General features: G+C 41.5%; 1 protein-coding gene across 1 annotated transcript in view; it reads left to right on the forward strand.

Moving 5' to 3' along the window:
• HSD17B12 (hydroxysteroid 17-beta dehydrogenase 12) overlaps nt 1–22,165 on the forward strand; it is a 157,287-nt gene that overhangs the window by 82,406 nt on the left and 52,716 nt on the right. Inside the window, exon 4 of the mRNA XM_074230501.1 lies at nt 6,026–6,133. Within this exon, the coding sequence (XP_074086602.1) occupies nt 6,026–6,133 (108 nt within the window). The remainder of the gene's footprint in view (nt 1–6,025; nt 6,134–22,165) is intronic.

Genomic DNA, 22,165 nt, shown 5'->3' on the forward strand with positions numbered 1-22,165 from the left:
CAGGAGTACCTGGGTTCAAATCTGGTCTCAAACACTTAATAATTACCTAGCTGTATGGCCTTGGGCAAGCCACTTAACCCCATTGCCTTGCAAAAAAAACCAAAAAAAAAACCCTAAAAAAAAAAGATAATGTCCCTGTTTGTGATGTAGTGAGCTTTTACAAAGAATATATTCTTATTTGTTAGGGGAAAAAATAAAAGAAATAAAGTATTGAAAAGTTGACTTCATGACCTGTATGATTCACATAAAAATTGAAGCATCCTTCCAGTTCTTGAACATTTCACCATTCTTAAGGGTAGCTAGTAGGTGATACTCTCATAAGAAAGCAAGGAAGGAAGATTTAGGATCTGGAAGGGATTGGGAATGGGAAGAGAAGGAATTTCTTCAAGTATTGTTTCTGGATTTTTCTTTTAAAGATTCTAAGAATCCAGTAGATTTATAACTCAGTCTGCTGTTATACTTATTGGTCAAACATAATATTCTTGGCTACTGCAAAGGTAAAAAGAACCCAGGTTCGTTTCACTATACTCTTCCTCAAAACAAAATACTCCTTGTTTAGGAAAATGAAAATTATGTTTAGTAAAAGGGAAAGTCTGGAATTGTGCTCATTTAATCAGTCAGAGTTGAAGTGCCTTTGGTGGACTAGGCGTTGAACTATGAAGTCAGCAATGCACTTGTGGAGCTTAAGTTTTCTTGGAAGATACAGGATACACAGGAATTGAGACAAGGCAGGAGAAATGGAGGGATCAGAGAAGGCCTCAGGTAGAAGTGGGAACTTGAACTGGGTCTTAAAGGAAATGTGTGAAGAGCAGGATTACTTAAGAGAATTTTCATGAATTTTATTCAATTCTGAGCTTGAATATGGAAGCTGGCAGGTTTGGGTTATTCTTGGGGAGTCCAGAACCTCAAGACCATTATTGCATTTTCACTCCAGACTTTGCTTGACCCAATTCAGTAATCTCTGAGCTCAAAATAGCCACAGAGCTGGAGCAGGTCAGCCCATGCCCAGGGGCTGATGGACTTTCAGCTAGTGATGATCAATTGTACTATAGATCTGTGGCTATAAATAACATTGAGATTTTTTTCCTTGAGCATAAATTGTAAGGATGTTTTTTAGTGTTTGAAGTAGGCAGAAAAAATGAAGGGACAGTTTTACTTCACCTACTTCTCAACTTGCCCCATAGTTACCTGTTCTGGGACTGGAACACTGCTTCTATTTCTGATTGTCTACTGTGGGGGGGGGGGGAAGAGTCATCCCTATATCAGAGCTGCTTTAGCCCTCTAGGTATTGATTACACCCATCAGACTGAGAAACAGGTGTTAGGGTTAGAGTCAGGTCCCTGTGACCTCAGAAAACATAGTCTAGAGACATACGGACCTGCCCCTTTGTGAAACTATCTGAATCAGGGACTCTTCATCTTTGCCATGATCAGCACTGACTCCAACCACTGGGAAAGGCAAGGTAGCCTGTCTGAAGTAGCGAGACAAGCTGCAGTGAGACCCAGGCCACACCATCGCCACCAGTATCTTTCACATCAAGGTCCTTGGCACCATCAAATGAGCTAACAGTGGAAATGCCACTATAGAAGATATATTACCATCTGCTTTGACTTGCAAAGAGTTCAGACAGACTTGGCAGAGTATTCTTTATGGGTTATCTCTGTGTTAAAATATGAACTCATCAGGAGCTTTGCATAGGAAATACTTTTGATTCATTTTTCTGTCTGTCCATCCCTACCCAGTCTTTCAGTGTCTGTCTACTGGGCCTGAGACCTTCAGCAGCTTACAGCTCAGCTTTTCCAGGGAATTCTCCCATCTCAGAAAAACAAACAGAAAAGAAATGGAAGTGACTGTGAGCCCCAGCCCTTCCCACTTGGGACTGCAATCTGCCACAGACTCAATCATTTTTTTCATGGCTCTTCCCTTCCCCACCATCAGTACATGGAATGGGTGTGATAAATGTTGCTTTAGGAAGTTCCAGACAAGAAACCTGTCTTGGATCTTCTATTATTTTCATGTATCATAATTTGTTTAGCCGTCCCATATTTTAAAGACCTCTACTTTGTTTCTTGACCTATGCTGCCTCAGAAGTCTTGTGACTATTCTTGGTTTGTCTTCTGGGCATATACTTGGGCTAGCTGCATTTATAAATGGTGTCCAGGTAGATTTCATATGAGAAGAGGATGGTACCCATTTTACAGTTTTTTTGTAGCAACTTAAGATAACAGTTAAAGCTGAAAATAATTCTGATGATCATCTGAGTCTACTTCTCTTAACTTTTAAAGAAAAGAAAACTGAGACCCAAAGAGAAGGAATTTTCCTGGGGTCCCACAATATTAGGGCTAGAGGCAAGATTAGAGTAGAAATCTCATTTTAATACACAGACAACATTGTAAGAAGTGGGATGTCAGACCATCCTATTTCAGGCAGTAGATGGTTACTTGTTCTTAAAGATGAAGTTTTCCAAAATGTAGAGTACCTAAGTATGTATGATAACCTGCAGGGAGCTATATAGGATTCTAAAAACAGGGAATTCCTGCTCCCTTTTTGAATCTCCAGTATAAGTATCAAAGCTCACTATCAAAAGATAATCAAATCACAGATCTCCTGAGTACAAGAGTAATAGTGGTCCAGAGACCTCATTATGGTCCAGAGGTCCATAACCTCATTAAGTTGTGTGATTCTGGACAAATCACTTCACCTCTAGATTCTCAGTTTCCTAATCTGTGAAATCAAGATAACAAAAATAATAGTTGTATCCTCTATTTCACAGGATTGATATGAAGAAAGCACTTTGAAAACTATGAAACCAAACAAAAGAAAGCTTATAGAACATAAGGATTTTAGGCCCTCCATTATTGCTCAGATACAGGCCATACACTCTTCCAAAAGTCATTATTTTCTTCTTGATATAGGAACATGTAGAGAGGCTTCTTTGGGGGTACATGATTCAATGACATCCTTAGTTCTTAGATTACATTGTATGCAAATTGAAAATATATGTATACCTACCAAATCTAGTAGACTATAAAAGTGTTTATTTGATTCCTTGGTTAGTACACAGTTCTTTTTACTAGAGAAAAACTTGTTTATCTTCAATATCAGCCTAGCAGCTCTGCCTGGGATGGTACTTTGCTTTTCTTTAATTATGAAGATTGCATTATTATTTTTTCCTGATTCAAAAGCTTTGTGTATACTTCAACCTTTCCACATGATGTTTGTCCTTCCTTCTCAAAGAAGAACATGATCACAAGGATGTGATGCCATGACACGAATTGGATTGAGGGAGAGGGTCTGGGCTAATTAGGTCACTAGCCTCACTTTCTCCTTCAAGTCATCTGGGTTCAGTGACCAGATATGAATCAGGAAGACCGGAGATGGCTCTGGATGCCAGGCAAGTCAGGGTTAAGTGACTTGCCCAAGGTCACACAGCCATTAAATGTCTAATGACTGAGGCTGGCTTCGAACTCCTGTCCTCCTGACTCCAACACCAGTGTTCTAACCACAGTGCCATCTAGCTGCCCCATAACTTTTCTTTGAGAGTCTGGACAAAATGAGGACAATTCTTTTTACTACTGGTAAATTCTGGGGGCCTTGTTGTATGACCTTGGAAGTCCCTTCAGACTATTGAGATTTGGGGGCGGCTAGGCCGTGTAGTGGATAAAGCACTGGCCCTGGAGTCAGGAATAGCTGGGTTCAAATCCGGTCTCAGACACTTAATAATTACCTAGCTGTGTGGCCTTGGGCAAGCCACTTAACCCCATTTGCCTTGCAAAAAAAAAAAAACCTAAAAAAATTTAAAAAAAACTATGGAGATTTGGTGTGACTTCTATGATACTCAAAAGACCCAGTTCCTGCATTTTTCTTTACACTCTCACCTTTAAAAAGATAAACTATCCTCATATTTTCTAGGTTTCCAGTTTGTGAATAGACCATTTGTGTTAAAGTAATAATTATGTCTTCCAAGCTGAGGCAAAGTGTTTTCTGGATCAGTTGTTTTTCCCTCTCCAGGTGATTCAAAGTCCTTGCAAAAATTTCTTTCCAGAGTCAGTTGTTTTTTTTCCCCACAATTGATATTTTATTTTTTCCAATTATATGTTTTGCAAGTTTTTCAGCATTCATCCACATGCATATGCATAGTTATAGGTTACATAATTTCCCTCTACCCTCCCTTCTCACCCTTCAACTACAAACAGTCTGGTGAACATTGTTCATATCCATTTGTGTTTAACGTGTTTGAGGATTAGTCATTTTCTATATGAGGAAAAAGAAAGAAAACCATGGGATAGGAAAGAAAAACATAAGAGAAAATTTTAAAACATGAATGTAGTGTTCATTCAGATTCTGTGGAATTTTCTTTGTTTTGTTTTTCTTTCTCTGAATATGGATAGCATTGTCTATAAAAGGTATCCCAGGGTTGTCCTGGGTCTCTGAACTGAGAGGAGCTGCATCCATCAAGGTCGATCAGCTTACAGTGTTGTTATTAATGTATACAATGTTCTCTTGGTTCTGCTCTCAGGGTCAGTTCTTGTCCTTGATTCTAACCAAGTTTCTCATGAGCCAATTTTTAGCTTTAAGACAGGAATTTTTTTCTATGAGATTGCTTCTTCCCACATGGATTATTGTGACATCTAGTGAAAAGAGTTAACAACTATGCCTCCTCGCTTTTGCTTAAGGATGCAGGGATTTAGCCATATTATTTTAAAGTGCTAGTAAGAAATGTATTCGTCTTTAATATCGGCCTAGCAGCTTTGCCTGGGATGGTACTTTACATTTCTTTGGACAGTTATAAAGATTGCATTGTTGTTTTCTTCCTGATTCAAAAGCTTTGTGTATGCTTCAGCCTTTCCACATGATATTTGTCCTTCTCAAGAAGACCATGACCTCATGGAGGTGATACCATGAAATGAATTGGATTGAGGAGGGGGGTTGGGCTAAGTCTCAGCTTTCATTAAATATAACTAATCTATATGGAAATTGCTGTGATTACAGGTTTTTGCTATATGTTTTGGTGAATATCATCATTTATTTCCTTAGAAAAAAAAGTCTAGTCTTTCCTTTGTATCCTGAACTCTCAGTCCAGTTCCTGAGTATTTAATAAGCATTTGTTGATTGTTGATTGGGCACCCTTCTGTCCTGGGAAGGAGCTTTTGGACCTTTTATTATGTAGATCACTACTTTGGAGGCACTTTCTCTTCCTAGTTAATGACTATCTTCACTGAATTTTCTCTAAAGCTCTTAGTCAGTCACTGGATTTCAAGGCCTAGAGTAAGGTCATATTTTGTGTATTGCCATTTTTGTTAGATTGACTGTAAATATTGATACATGATAATCTTCCATATGTCCCATGGACCACTGTATACCTTCTCACTGAAATTGTGAAATCTTAAATATTCATTAAGATCCTCAAACCCAGTAGTATTTCAGACATATTTAGATGTGAATTTCTTTTGTCCCCTTATGCCATGCAATTTATCTAAAGATCTGGAAGTAGATGTCACTATTATCATTTAGCAAAAGGCATAATTGATTGTGGATTAGTTATATTCATGCTGTGTAGCTGAGTGGTGTATTGGATAAAGCAGTCTGGAGGACCTGAGTTCAAATTTAGCACTTAATCTCTAATTGCTTCAGTTCCTCATTTGTAAAATGAGTTGAGAAAGGAAATGATAAACCACTCTAATGCCAAGAAAAACCCAAATGGGATCATGAGGAGTTGGATGTGACTGAACAACAATAGATTTATAGTAATGTTGAAATTTAGTTTGTCAGCCCCTTATTTTATGTTTTCTGTTAACCTAGTGCTGGAAGAAAAAAAAATTCAGATGTCCTTGAGTCTAAGGTTTTCATTTTACAGTGGAGAAAACTGAGGCTTACCAAGTCAAGGTCTCACAGGTGTCATATTCCAAGAATCACATTCAGTCTGAAAATTTTAAAAGAATAAAGAAGTATCATTGAATTTGAATCTAATTCTTTTTATGTATCTATGAATATATAATTAAAATATTTCTTTGTTCTTTTTTAGGAGAAAAATTCAATGTGGAAACCAGGATAATTGCTGTTGACTTTGGATCAGTTGATATCTATAAGAAGATCCAAGCAGACCTGGCAGGTCTTCAGATTGGTGTTTTAGGTCTGTTTCTTTGACTTGTTTCTTGAATTCAACCTAGAATTTAAATCTCCCTCCTACTTACTTCATATAAAATAGTACAAATTCAGTTTATAAAACACTCCTCTTGTCTATATGCTTTTAAGTGGATGGATTAAACTCAAAAACTCAATAGATGAGGTTATTATGAATTTCATATGTTATGAATCTATTCATATAGGTTTTAAATACAGAACATGGCTTATGAAAGTTTACTTTTCTTCAATTTTGATTGGTTTTTTCTATGATTAATTTTCATTCTATTGCTATTCCCAGGTTAATGCCTTAGTGTCTCACCTCATTAGACAAAGCCTGTACTGCTGAAGTTCTTAGGGAATGATGAACTCTGAAGGCCATTTCCTCATACTTCAAGGAATTTTGGTTAGAAAGAAATACCAAAACTGTACAGGAAGGATTTTAAAAGTACAGACTGCCCTTCTACTTGCTGAACCTCTATCTGTAGAATCTAAAATGTCATGGACTTTGTAAAGAATATATTCCTCTTTTTAATGGACGCTAGAGGCTGGCCAATCCCCAAGTATTAATGTGTGGTTTTCTGACAGTTAAGGCTAGGCCATTTGCCTTCCTACATGTGGTAGGCGTTCAGTTTTTAAAAGACAAACCAAAGGCTTATCTTGGAATCTTTGATAGGTTCTGCTCTTCATCCTGACCTTCTGCCTCAGGCCTAATCCCCAGTCTGTTCCCACTGAATGAGCACCAAAAGGCTCCAGGGTAAGCCTTGGCCTCCCTGATTTACTTCAAAGTATTTATGACCTGAGGTCCTCAATGACATCAGAATTTTAGCTCTTTATTAACTTAAATCAGGTGCAAAATAGCTGTTGACTACCTTCTGCAGAATCCCCTGCATTTCTTTTCATTTTTCTTTGGCAGCAAATAGATATACCAGGACAGTTGAGACATTCTTCTGTCACCCGCCTTCAACCTCCTTCTGGAAGGTGATGATGAACTCAGGGCAGGGAGAGGAGACTTACAATAAAACTTAGCTTGAGGGAGGAAAGCAGGAGAATCTGTGGTGGAGCAGGCAGTTAAACTTCCCTTTCCTAATTTTCTCTAATGATCTTAGCTGTATGAATATTAATCATGTGGTAAAGATAATAATATTAATAGCCAACACTTAAGTGTTGCTTTAGGGTTTGCAAAATGTTTTTGGTAGGAAGAGTTTCATAGCAACCCTAGAAGGCAGGTGTTGTATTATCCCTGTTTTACAGATGAAGAGAGGGTCACCTGGGTGGTGAATAAGCAAAGGGAAGTTTTGAATTCTGGGTTTCCTGACTCTATTTAGGTCTAGCATCTTACCATTTTAGAGCTATGTAGTGGACACTGGAGACAAGGAAAAGAATAGATGCAACAATCGTAATATTGACGTCGATGATGATGATATCATATTTTGGTTTCAAGTTCTTTTCATTTGTATACAATATAATTTCAAATTTGTTGTTGTGGTTTACACTCCATTTACCTTACAATAATCCTTTGAGGCAGGTCTAATAAAAATATCATCTCCATTTTACAGATGAGAAAATTGAGGTGAGTACTCAATTGAAGTTAAATGATATGTTCTTAGCTCCACAACTTATAAATATTGAGAGAGTATTATTTAGCCTGGATTTAAGAGGAAAAACTTCCTAATAGTTGAGTTATGTAAAGGATAGAAATGAGATCATAGGTAGAAAAAGAAAAGACATATTTAAGTTCTAAGAAAGCTTCTTAACCAGTCAAACTATTCCTTGAATGGAATGGGCTGCATATGGAGGTGTAGTCAGTCCCCCCCCCCCCCCCCCTTTTTTGTTGTTGTTGTTGTTGTGCTCCTTGGTGTTGTGGGCATGAATGAGTATTGAATTCTGCAGGGAATTATTTTCTTCAGTTAGTTTTTCCATTTTTTTTTTTTTAGGTTTTTGCAAGGCAGTGGGGTTAAGTGGCTTGCCCAAGGCCACACAGCTAGGTAATTATTAAGTGTCTGAGACTGGATTTGAACCCAGGTACTCCTGACTCCAGGGCCGGTGCTTTATCCACTGCGCCACCTAGCCACTCCTCAGTCTCCCCTCTTGAGAGGTTTTCAAGCAAAGATTGGATGATTATAAGAATAATAATAATAACAGCAACAAATTTATGTAATACTTTAAGGTATGCAAAGTGCTTTACAGAAGTTCTTTTGTGTGATTCTTACAACCCTGGGAGATAGGTGGTCCCAGTTTATGAAAGAGAAAACTGAGCAGACAGGTTAAGTGACTTGCTCAGGGTTGCATAGCTAGTAAGTGTCTGAGGCAGAATTTTAAACTCCAGTCTTTTGACTCCAAGCCCAGGGTTATATATCTATGCCCTGTGCTCCAGAAATGCCTACTCTTAATTAGAGCAGACAAGCTTTAAGCTTGGGCTCAGCAAGAGCCCATAGAATGAATGCTTGTCTAAGGACCAGCCCAGCTCTTTTGGGGAGCTGGGGGGGAGTGACAGATGAAGCCCATGGTTGAGCACTTTGACATGAGTTCAGTCTTGTTTTCAATGAATTGATGCAGAGAAAAGCGGCAGCAAATTGAAGGACTTTGTATGGAAAGGTCATCTTACCTCAGCACCTGTGAGATCTTAAGATTAAGAAGTAAAAGAAATAAGCATTCAGCTTTTTCCTTCAAGAAAATACTAAGGAGAATGAGTCTGAGAGTTATCTTATGGATAAACACATTTTTTTCATTGAGGAAAATGAGATCAAATGAAATGAGCTTACTACTAAGGACTCGCTCTTCTAATGCTTTTATAAAACTTTCCTGAGACTAAAAACTCATTAAGTTTTTAGTATCATTTTACAGATTAAGTCTGGTGAGGTAAAGTCATTTAAAACATTACAAATTTTAGAGTTACAATGCTCTTATTGATGATCTCATTCACCCTCCTCATTTACAAGATGAGAGAGCTGATGGTCAGAGAGCCCATAGTCAGAGCTTGAACCCATATCTTGCCCTCTATCTACTCTACATGTTTTGGACATATTCATCTTCAAGTGTGGTGAAGAGTGGCCAAGAGTCTTTTAAAAAGCCTTAGAACCAAACAGCGAACCTGTCAGTGCAGTCGTGATGTCTCAGGCGTAGAGGAGGAGCCTGAACCTCACCTGTCCAGGCCTGAGTCACAGATGGAGAGAGGCCAGGCAGACTCACCTGGAGTAGGCCGGGGCTGCTGGAGTCCTCCCAGGGAGAGCAAAGATCTGGTTTCAAAGGCCAGGGCCAGTAGCTGGACCTAACCCTCTCCAGTACTCCAGCCAGCTCTAAAGAAGATGAACTGCAGAGAGGGTGCCTTCAAATAGGCATCCTACTAGTGAGAGCCTTGTCTTATAACTTTTATTAGGACCTTTTTTCTCTTTGAAAAAGAGAGGTTTTATCTATTTTATATCAGAAACAAATAGAAACTTAACTATTCTTGGATATAAAGATCACATGAATTAACATGGAATGTCCTTTAAAAACTTTAAAGTGCTCTATAAATACTGATGGTATTACTCCTACTCTTGTCATCTAGTCCAGCCACCTTCATTTATAGATATGCAGAAGATGAGATTGGGAGAGTCCTCTTGCTGCTATATGCTGGGCCATACTGATAGTCTTGTGGCAGAAGTGGGACAGGAACCTGCATCTCCTGACCACTGTCCTTCTCTCCCTCCTGTTAACAGCAGTTCTTCCCCTTGTTTGTGTTCTGGCTCCTTTGGAAGTCTGTGGACGCCTTCACAGAATTGTTCTTTTAAGTAATTGGAGGAAATGCTTCTGATAAAAATGCAACTCCTTTCCCATCTGAGTTCATGGACTCTCTGGGGGTTTTTTTGGGGGGGGAGGGTTGCAAGGCAATGAGGTTAATTGACTTTCCCAAGGTCATACAGGTTAAGAACTCTTGTTTTACTCCCTCAGTGAAATGAGGAACACTGACTGAAGGAATAGGAGTTGTGGTTGAAGAAGTGGGGGAAGGGTACTTCTCCCCCCACCTTTGCCTCTTTTCCAGATAATCTTCCTTGAGGCCAGTCCCTTCCTTGAAAAGAAGAATTAAGAGAACCTGGGGAAAGGGATTGGTTTTTTGGGTCTATTCTTTCCTAATTCTGTTCTTGTTCATCGTAAGTGATAAAGAAGCCTGCTGAGTCAGATGAGGGGACTGAAGTGGGTGGCTTATAAGGAGGGTCCTTCCATTTCTCAGATCCAAGAAGCAATGTGGAGTTTTCCATCAGGTCTTCCCCAGGCCAGCTGCTTGCCTGACTCCTGGAGTAGCTGCCTCTTGCTTAGAGATGTGATTTCATGGCAGATGGAGCCATACTTGGGAGCTGTGGGCCCAGGCTTGCTGGGCTGCCTTACCCTTTTGTTAGTATCTGGACGTGAGCTTCTTGGCTCTCCCAAGTAGGAAATAGACAAAAAAGCATTTAAAACATGCAGACACCTTGGCTTTACCTCATGGCTGCTAAGAGCATGAAGCAAGGCCAGACTGCTAATTTACTACAGTTTGGGGGGGATTAAATGTGGAACCTGTGACTTCACTGGGGTAAGGAATTCTCTATGAGGCACCCTCAGCAATTCCATCTTTTTCAGAGTTGCCTGGAGCCCTGGGGGTGCTTGAGTGATTGTTTGGGGTGGAGTTACTGAGCCCAACACTTGAACCCAAGATTTTGTTCTCCTAAGTGTAATTCTCTCTTCAGTCTGCCACACTGCTTCTTAATCCATAACAAAATCATAGTTGAATGCTATAAATTATAATGACCAAACTTCTCCCCATAAAGAGGTACTCTTCTTTCCCTTCTTTGCAAGAAGAGAACCATGGGTATGAACAGGTAGACCTTCACCAATCACTACAAAGAAAGACCAGTGGGATGAACTTTGTGGATATTGGTTAATTTTGCTGAATTGCAACCTCCTCCCCCACCCTTTTTGCTTTGTTATAAAGGACAGCTGACTGGATAGATGAGAGGGCAACACTGTTGGGAAGCAAAGTAGTAAAAAATAAAATATATCTAAAAAACTTAAAAAGCAATTTATAGGAACACAGAATTTTGATTGGGAAAGATGAGGACCTTAGAAATTAAATTATCTAGTTGCAGGAAACCTGAGATTCAGAAAAGGGAGTTTGTTTATTATTTGTTTAAGATTACAAAGGCGCAGTAATCTCAAGTATAAATGGACCCATAATTCATGTTCCGCACAATCTTTCCTTTAGCTGTGAACTGTTGTGTAATCTGATTCAATCCCATCTCTTCCCCCCACCCCCACCCCCAGAGGTGAACCTCTGTAAAGTTTATGCTTAGCCAATTGCATTTAATTTTGTTGTGGGGAATACATAGCAACTTAGAAGTAAATACTGGAAATTTTCTATTGTGTAGCTTCTGACTCAGCCACTGCAAATTTAAAGCCTTGTAAACTTCTTTTTATTTAGAAATTGATTCTCACAAATGTAGGAAAACTGTAAAGTTTGCAAAATGTTTTGCATGGTGTTCCAAATATCATCTGTCAGACTATGAACATGTGCTAGCTGCAGCAATATGTTAAATAAGAAGCAGAACATTTCTTTGCCAGAGTCCCTGAACTCCACTGACTTGAGACAGTTGGAGCAGCAAGGGTGGGAGAGAGGGCACAACAGGAGGAGGGCCACGGGAGGGAGAGGGGAGCAGTTAGCTAGTGAATCTCATCCCCAGTTGAGGCAGTCAGACTGGGTGGTCCCAGTCCATCCCCCTAGCTTTCTTGTAGGCTCCTGACCAGAATTATGCTGCTAAGGCCCTCATCTGTCTGTTTTTACCATGATCTTAAAAATATTAGGGCAAATGTAACCCTTAAAGTATATGGTTCCTAATCCAGCTGATTTAAAAAAAATTACCAAAACAATAAACTCATCTCTGATAAATGAAACAAATTATTTTAAGTTTTAAAAATTAAGTCAGTGTTTGTTAATGTTTACTCTGGATCTGGGACTGGGAATATCAGTATTACCAGGAGAGTCCCTGTCTTCAAGGAGATGATGTTTGGGGGTTTTGGGGGGGGGGTTTTTTTGGACTTCTGCAAGGACTTGCCCAAGGTCACACAGCTAAGTATCCAAAGCCTCATTTGAACTCAGGTCCTCCTGACTTCAGGGCCAGTACTCTATCCATTTTGCCCCCTAGCTTCCCCAGAGATAATGTTTTGATGGAAGAAGACAATACATAAAAGAGATTTGAAAGGGTTGGGGAGAGGGTGGTATCTGGGGCATGGTAGAAAAGTAGAGAGTACAGCCGGGAGAAAAACAGAGGCAACTGGCTGGGGCTCCTCCCTCTGTGAGTTCTAGGGGGAGCCATCCAGTCCAAGGGAAAGGCCAAGGGGAGGAAACTACGTGTGGTGACACAAGGACTGGAAAGAGCTTCCAAGATGAAGAAGGTTCTAGAGGACTTGGGATGGAGGAAGTGCTAAGGGCAAGCCTGAGGGAGCTAGATAGATGCTAAAGTTTTTCTTCTGCCTCTCTCATCATTTTAATGAAGAAACTTATTCTGGACTTGAACTCCTCTGAGATTCCAGATCAGTCAGTGCTGGGCTTGGATTAGGATGGATGATCTCAAAGATGACTGAAATCAGGGTGGCTAGGTTGTGCAGTGGATATAGCACCGGCCCTGCAGTCAGAAGTAACTGAGTTCAAATCCGACCTCAGACACTTAATAATGACCTAGCTGTGTGGTCTTGGGCAAGCCACTTAACCCCATTGCCTTGCCAAAACCTAAAAAAAAAAAGATGACTGAAATCCTCTGGGGTTTTGGGGGGAACTGACAGGGGTGTGTGTGTGGGGTGTAAGGTAATTAGGGTTAAGTGACTTGCCTGGAGTCAAACAGCTAGTAAGTGTCAGAAGTCTGAGGATGGATTGTCCTCCTGCCTCCAGGGCCCATACTTTTATCCACTGCATCTATGGCTACCCTGAAATCCTTTGTTTTCAACCTGATCTGATGAACCTAGTAATGGAACAAGGAAGAACTATTTGACTTATCTAGAATATGTTGAAAGGCTTCAGGAACATTTGTGTAACCCTTCTGACATCTGAATTATCTCATACCCACGGGACATGCAAGTAGGACCTTTGGTGTACGCATCCTCAGTGCTTATAATTGAAGTTGTTTCTTTGAAAACAGACCTTAGCTCTCTGGTACTTCACTTTTCTCTGCTGCTGCTCTGATGATATCATTGTCTTCATAGTTCTGGTTTTGATAGAGAATTTTGAGGCTAGGGCTAGGGGATAGGAGGGGGAGGTCAACAACAGCAATTGAGTTTAGCAGGAACAAAAATCTCCTAGTCCTTGCTCATTTCAAAAGACTAGGAAGAGAAAGGAGAATGATTTTAAAAAATGGAAAAAAGAATACTTCCATTAGAATATTTGTGTAATTTTTTCAGAATTAGCCAGAAATTCACTGTGCTTTCCAATTGGAGCACTGTATTGGGGTTTTCTAAAACTTGTGACTGAGGACAAGTGGAAGTCAGTGTAAGACTTGTGGCTCCTGGCACTATCTGCCTGCCCCCACATCAGCTGCTGTTCCCTGCCTGTCCTTTCCTATTGGTCTCTTCTCTAGGGCCTGCCACCTTATCTTTACTCCTCTTTTACTTTGTTCCAGCCTTAGATAGGTAGATAAATCATAGCTCAGGTGAGTACTTGCACATTTCTGAAGGGGAAAAATTGGATATTATCCATGCAGAGTTTATCCCTATGATCATATTGTCTTTACTGCATCTTTCCTTTTTGTTTACTAATTGAATCCTTTTAGTTTGAAATCTCACCTTTCCAGCTTTGTAACCTGCCAGTTTCTTTCATGCCTGCCTGTTGTCCAGCCAGCCTGGCCTAGTCTGTTGTCACCAATTTCTTAAGAGACAAGTTCTGTGTTTAGTGCTGGGGATACCCCCCCACCCCCAAAAAAGAGGCCCTGACTTCAGGGACCTCATTCTGCGATAGAAATCATTGAGACTGTACATGTAGAAGAGATGGAAGGATGATACAGAAAAAAGAGCAATTGAAAGTGGGAAGAAAACAGAGTAATACCTTCTTGAAGGTGAGAGCATGAGCTGAGTCTTGAAGGAAACCCAGGGAACTAAGAGGCCAATGGAAGGAGGGAGGGAGAATTCTAGACATAAAGATAGGAGATGGCAGCAAGTGTAGCTAGAAGTCAGAAGAAAGGGTAGGAAGATGGGCCAGGTAGAAGTTTCCGTTTGATTCTGGAGGTATTAGGGACCCAGTGCAGTTGATCAAGTCTGGGTGTGACATGGTCAGACTGGTGCTTCCGTGGGTGAGGGGAGGATGGCTTGGAATAGGGAGAGATGGGAGACATGGAGTCCATTAGAAGACTGCTGCACTAGTCCAGGTGAAAAGGGATGAGTGGTGACTGTGCAAGTTGAAAGAAGGGGACATAGAATAGAGATGTGACAAGGTTTGACGACAGATTAGATAACCAGTAGGGGGAGTATTAGTGAGGGATAGAATGACCCCATCCTTACTTGGTCAGTGGGAGGACAGTGGTGCCCTGTCCAGTCATAGAAAAGTAGGGAGGGCTTCTGCAGGTTAAAGATGAGCTCTCTTACTTCCGGCCAAGATGGTGGAGAGAAGACAGGTACAGTTCTAAAGTCTCCTGATCTCTTCCCCATCTATCACATGAAACAAACCTCTTAAAAGAAATCTGAACCAGGAAACCCAGAAAGAAAAGCCAGGAGAGCGAAAATCTAGCTCAGGATTTGTCTCCCGCAGCAGCCTTGGCTGAGTATAGGTAGGTGAGTCTGAGCTCTGAAGGGAAGATCAGCCCAGGATCAGCCAGATCAACAGGAGTCTGAGGGCCCGAGAGCCGGACCTGCTGGATTGGAGGGGCTGGACGGAAGGGGGCTTGGGTCTGCGGGGAAGCAGAGGCGCTGGTGTTGGTGCTGTCCCCCTGGAGCTTGGGGAAGGGGCTGTGGGGAGAGGTCTAGTGCAGGAGAGCTGTGGACACCATCCCTGGGCTCCTCTGGTCTGAGGAACTCTGAGCCCACACCTCCATTGCACTGAGGCCTCCTCCCAAACAAATGCAAATTATTTCTGCCTCAGGCCCAGGTGTGTGAGCAAAAGAACCAGCCCAGCTGAGGAATCGCCTCAGGCCAGGGTAAAGCCCACCATTGATTGAAGGCAAAAGAATTCAATAGTTCCAATTCCCTCCCTCAAGCAAAGGGAGACCTCGCAACCAAGGTCACAGACACTCCAGAGAGGGCAACCAGCACCTCCTACTGGCCAGCCAGAGAAACTGCACTCAATAAAGCCTTTAGAGATCCCAAGCTCAGGTGAATCAGCCCCACCCAACTCAAGGTCTTAGCATAATGAAGAAGGGTCAGCGGAAAGGTGGATCCATAGAAAAATTCCTGGAAGGGAAGGACCCCAACCCAGAGAGACCTGGAACATCTGGGGAGAATATAATCTGGTCTCCAGCACTTAAAAACTTCCTTGAAGAAATAAGGAAGGAGTTTAAAAATCAACTGGAAAATTGGGGGGAGACAACTAATACCTTGCAACAAGAAAACAAAACCTTAGAAAGTAGAATTGGACAATTACAAAATGAGAATAATTCTCTCAAATCCTCAAATGAGCAAATGCAAAAAGAAATTAATTCTCTCAAAACCTCATTTGGTCAAATGGAAAGCTCTTTTAAAAGTAGAATTGACCAATTGGAAAAGGTTAATAAAGAAAACTCCTCCCCCCAAAAAATAATGGAGTCTACAGAAACTAATGACTCCACAAGACAGCAAGAGTCAGTTAAACAAAATCAAAAAATAGAAGCAAATGTGAAATACCTCATCAACAAAATCACTGACCTCGAGAATAGATCGAGGAGGGGCAACCTGAAAATTATAGGACTTCCTGAAAACATTAAAGAGGAAAAAAAGCCTGGACTTAATAATACAGGATCTAGTGATGGAAAACTGCCCTAACATCATCGAATCAGAGGGCAAAGTAGTTATTGAAAGAGTACATCGATCCCCACCAGAAAAAGATCCTAAAATGAAAACACCAAGGAATGTTGTGGCCAAACTCCAGAACTATCAGATAGAAGAGAAAATCCTGCAAGCAGCCAGAAAGAAACAATTTAAATATCAAGGAGCCACAGTAAATATCACACAGGACCTGGCTGCATCAACTTTAAGGAATCGAAGGGCCTGGAACGAGATATTTCGAAGAGCACAGGAGCTTGGAATGCAGCCAAGAATCTACTTTCCTGCAAAGCTGAGCCTTCTCTTCCAGGGAAAAAGATGGACATTTAACAAAATGGAAGAATTCCAAAAATTTCTGATGAAAAGACCAGAGCTAAACAGAAAATTTGGATATCAAACAGGAGGTTCAAGAGACACATGAAAAGGTAAAAAAAAGGGGGGGGGTAAAAGGGAAAAAAATGCAATCCAGCAAGCTGAAACTGGCTATATCCCAGCATGGGGCGGGAGTAGAGACTCTCATAAATCCTGAGAAATGTAACTCTAACAGAGAGAATACACCTAGCCAGAAATGATGGACATCCATGACCTATCCATGAGACTGATATCTAATGGGATGTAACTGGCTTTAACTCCACTGGGGAGAAAGACTAATAACTCTCAGGAATTTTGACTCTATTCAACAGAATATACTGAACTAGAAGGGACAGACACTCAGAATTTTCTATGACTTAGATAGAATGATCTAAAAAAAAAATAACACTACCTCCCTAAAAAGGGGGACAGGAAAGAGATGGGAGGAGGGAGGGGATTGAATGGGACAAATCTCACTACACTAAGACGTACAAAAAAACCTATGGTAATAGAGGGGAAGAAGGGAGTAGAGGAGAAACACCTGAATCTTCTTCTCATCAGACTTGGCTTAAAGTCAACCTACACATACTCAGTTAACTTATAAAACATCTAACCTTTCAAGAAGTAAAAGGGGAAAAGGGGAGGGGGGACAGAGAAAGGGAAGGGGAGTGGAGAAAATAAGGGGAAATAAAAAAAGGAAGGGAACAGGGAAAGGGGAAAGAAAGGGGGGAGGGTGTGATATAGGAGGGCAAACACACTGAAGGGGGTGGTATTCAAAAACAAAACACTGGGGAATATGGATAAAAGGGGGGGAAAGGGGGAAAAATACAAACAGAGGGAAGATAGCACAGAGGGCAATAAAGAATTAGTAATCATAACCTTGAATGTGAATGGGATGAACTCTCCCTTAAAACATAAGCAAATAGCAGAGTGGATTAAAAACCAGAATCCTACAATATGCTGCTTATAAGAAACTCATTTGAAGCAGGGAGATACATATAGAGTAAAGGTAAAAGGTTGGAGCAAAATATATTTTGCTTCAGCTGAAGTGAAAAAAGCAGGGGTAGCAATCCTTATCTCAGACAAAGCAGCAGCAAAAATAAATAGCTTTAAAAGAGATAAGGAAGGAAACTTTATCCTCCTAAAAGGTACCATAGGCAATAAAGTCATTTCAATATTGAATATATGTGCACCCAGTGGGACAGCACCCAAATTCTTAGAGGAGAAGCTGAAAGAATTACAGGAAGACATAGACAGCAAAACTCTACTAGTGGGAGACCTCAACCTCCCGCTATCAGATCTAGATAAATCAAATCATAAAACAAACAAGAAAGAAATTAGGGAGGTAAATAGATTGTTAGAAAAATTAGATATGGTAGACTTATGGAGGAAACTGAATGGGGATAGAAAGGAATATACCTTTTTCTCTGCAGTACATGGAACATACAGAAATTGACCATGTACTAGGACATAAAAACGTAATGATCAACTGCAGAAAGGCAGAAATAGTGAATACATCTTTCTCAGATCACAATGCAATAAAAGTCATATGCAATACTGGGCCAAGGAGATATAGACCCAGAGCAAATTGGAAACTGAATAACCTCATCTTAAAAAACATTACTTGTACAAAAATATTTATAGCAGCCCTGTTTGTGGTGGCAAAGAATTGGAAATCCAGCAAATGTCCGTCAGTTGGGGAATGGTTTACCAAACTGTGGTATATGTATGTCATGGAACACTATTGTTCTATTATAAACCAGGAGGGATGGGATTTCAGGGAAGCCTGGAGGGATTTGCATGAACTGATGCTGAGTGAGATGAGCAGAACCAGAAAAATACTGTACACCCTAACAGCAACATGGGAGTGATGTTCAACCTTGAAGGACTTGCTCATTCCATCAGCGCAACAACTGGGAACAATTTTTGCCTGTCTGCAAAGGAGAGTGCCATCTGTATCCAGATAAGGAGCTGTGGAGTATGAACAAAGTACAAGGACTATTCCCTTTAATTCGGAAAAAAAACAAAAACAAAACCAGATGTCTTATGGTTTGATCTGGTTACCTCTGAGAATTCTGTTCTCTTTAAGGATATGATTTCTCTCTCATCACACCCAATTTGGATCAAGGTACAACATGGAAACAAAGTAAAGACTGACGGAGTGCTATCTGTGGGGTGGGGGTGGGGGGAGGGAAGCAAGATTGGGGAAAATTGTAAAACTCAAATAATATCTTTAATAAAAATTTAAAAAAAAGATGAGCTCTCTTTTGGACATGTGGAATGTGAGACATTTACGGGACATCCAGTTTGAAATGTTCAAAGGACATAAGGGCTGAAACTGAGCAAAGACACTGGAACTGGATAGTTCTATCTGAAGCATCTTCACAGAGCTAATTGCCCCATAAGAAGTGAAGATATCTCTAAGAAAGATAGTTGAAAAAGAGAATAGAGCCCAGGACAGAGCCTTAGTAGATGTCCAAGCTTAAGAGGCACACCCACAATAAAGAACCAGCAAAGGGGCGATTATATAAGGAGAGCCAGGAGAGAGATATCACAAACTTGAGAGCAGAGATGGTATCCAGGTGGAGATGCCGCCATCAACCATGGCAAAGATTGCAGAAAAAAGGATGAGGATCAAGAAAAGGTTGTTGAATTTGACTTTGGTGAGAGCATTTTTAGTTGAATGATGAGACATAAAGTAATCTAGATTATTGAGAATTTAGAAGTGAGTGAGAAGAGAACATGTGGAGGCCCCTCACATAGAAGGATTGCTCACTTAAGGAGCTTAGCAGGTAAGGGGAAGAAGATGCAGGACAGGAGGTAGTGACCGTGGGAGGTGAGCAAGCCGGAAGTGTGTCTGTAGTAGCTGGGAAGAAGTCCGTGGACGGGGCAAGACGGGGAGGGGCTCGGAGAGAGGCAGAAGGCCAGCCTCCCCTTCATGGGAGAAGACCTTGTGGGTCTCAAGGCCCATCCCTCTGCTTGGCCTTGTGGTCCCTCCTCCGCAGTGCCTTTTCTGCCACCACTTCCTCCCACTTGTAGTGACCACTTTGGATGGTCCTGCTCCGATGTACTGTAGTCTTATTTCTCCTAATGAATTTTCTACCACTCTTCGTAGTTATTTATGAATTTGTCCTCAAGTGAAGACTCCCTGTGGGCAGAGGACTGTGCCACTCTTGTGTCCTCATCTTCCTCACTCCCAACTCTGGACTTGAACCAGACTTTGAGGCCCTTTATCTGTAGAATGACTCAATCGATACATTTGTAAGATGGGGGCCTAAGTGTTTATTTTTGATGGGGGAAATAGAGATGCATTCTGTTTACCCCTGAGATGAGGGGGGGATAGGAAGGGAGGGGGTCAAAAATGTGCAATGTATGAATATGCAGGTGGTGAATGTTGAACAACTTTCATAACCTGTAATTGGAAAGATAAAATTGAAAAAAAAGATGACATCAGAGAAGTCTCTGGGGTCCCGGGAAGGAAGCCTTGGAACAGGCAAGCAGCCCCTTCTGTTGGGCACTAGGCTGCCAGGCCTGGGAGAATAGCCCCTGCCCTCCAAGAGGCTTTGTTCTGCCAGGGAAGCATCAGCTGGGTGGAGAAGAACTTGAAGGCCAGGGAGCCTCATTGGAAGAGCTGCAAGCAGGAAGAGAAAACCACTTGTGGGCCAGGGTGTGCCCAGGCCCACTTTGGCAGCAGATTAAGCCAGCCCTGACTGGGGATTCTCATCTCTGCTTTGCTTGGGCCCGCCCAGCCTGGGCCCTGGGGAGCTGCTGCTGCCACCTAGCGCCCATCCGCCAAACTTCACCAACTGGCCCCCTGCAGATGCTGCTGGAGGCAGGTTGTAAAGCAAGCTGGCTAGACTTCAAAGCACTCACCCAAAGGCCACAGGGTTCAAGGGCCGCCTGGGGCCTGAACAGCCTCACTCTCCTGCCCTTAGTTTTCTCATCTTTTCTTTGAGGAACAGTAAAAAGAACTTAGGTGGTGCATTAACTTTTCAGCTCTAAATTCTAATCGTTGCATTGGAGCTTTAAAAATATAGATTTTTGGTCATAGCCAATAGCTTATTATTAGAAGGATTCCTGCTCCCCTGGGGCAGAAAATCAACACCTGCTAGATTCAGTATTCACATAGATGACCCAGTGGATAGAGCACTGGCCTTGGAATCAGGAGGACAGAAGTTTGAATCCAGCCTGGGATGTTTACTTGCTGTGTGACCTTGGGCAAGGCACTTCACCCTGACTGCCTCACATTCAGGGCCATCTCTAGTTGTCCTGATTCATATCTGGCTGCTGGACCCAGATGGCTCTGGAGGAGAAAGTGAGGTTGGTGACTTAGCACAGCTCTGCTCCCCCCTGCCCCCTTATTCAAATCCAATTCATGTCCTTGACATGGCATCACCTCCCCTGATGTCGTGGTCTTCTTTGAGAATGAAGGACAAGCATCAGTCAATCAAAAGATGACATGCTGGTTACCCAAGGGTCAGCTCAACTAAATTCAGAGAGGGTCTATCCCTAGACTTGACCATAGCCTATTGCTTTTTCAGCATGGCAACTTGAGATGAACACCTGCCATGCTTATAGAACTTTTGCAATTGGCAGAGTTGGACAGAGTGCCCACAGATCCTCAAATCTAGTATCATTGACTTTAAACTCAGGGAGACTTTGTAGACCATCTAGGTCAGAGGAAACTGAGGCCCAGGGAAGTTGAATGAGCTTCCTCAGGCTCACAGGTGCTAAGTTGAAGTGTGTGACCAATGCTTGTTTATGTAGACATTTCAGAAGGAGATGTTTTCCTATACACGTGGCAAAGGAACCTAGTAACATATAGAAAAAAGTTACGGGTTTAGGGAGAGCAAGATGATGAGAGTGATATTTGATTGTGTAAGAAGAGAGAGAAAAGGTGATAACCTGTGGGGTAGGGAGGGAGTCACCACTCACCAGATGGAGGAAGTACTATTTACATGAGGGAGACTGACATGGTGATGCTTTTTTTTAGATTTTTGCAAGGCAATGGGGTTAAGTGGCTTGCCCAAGGCCACACAGCTAGGTTATTATTAAGTGTCTGAGGCCAGATTTGAACTCAGGCACTCCTGACTCCAGGGCCTGTGCTCTACTGTGCCACCTAGCCACCCCATGGTGATGCTTTTTCACAAGAGCCATTCAGGCTGCTGGGATAGTCCTCATGGTGATCCTTTGAATCAGCTCTCTCCATTTAAAGAGGACAAAATGAAAATAGAGAGACAGTGAGGAAGGGCCTTTTACCAGCTCTGTGCTTAGACCATGTGGCCTTAGTGATTGACCTGTCATCTATCTTTATGAGGAGTGTTATGGACAGAACTCTTCCAGAACTGAATTCAGAGAGACTGTGTTTGAAAGACTTTATCAAAATTCAAGCCTAGTTAGTCTAGAAGCTCATTATTTCTCCTAATCCTTGGTAAAATAGCCTTGATAACATTTTTAACTTTGACATCTACTGCTTACTACTTCCACGCAGTGTTCTGTCCATAGATTTTTTTTTTTTAGTTTTTTGCAAAGCAATGGGGTTAAGTGGCTTGCCCAGGGCCACACAGCTAGGTAATTAAGTGTCTGAAGCCGGATTTGAACCCGGCTGGTGCTTTATCCACTGCGCCAACTAGCCACCCCATCCATAGATTTTTACCTGACTTTTCCAAATAAATTCTGGAAAGCCTGGATGCCAGGTTACTTTTCTGAGGCTAAATGAAAACCGTTTCATGGAGCTCCT

Source organism: Macrotis lagotis, chromosome 3 (assembly GCF_037893015.1).
Source record: "Macrotis lagotis isolate mMagLag1 chromosome 3, bilby.v1.9.chrom.fasta, whole genome shotgun sequence".
In the NCBI taxonomy this organism is placed as follows: domain Eukaryota; kingdom Metazoa; phylum Chordata; class Mammalia; order Peramelemorphia; family Peramelidae; genus Macrotis; species Macrotis lagotis.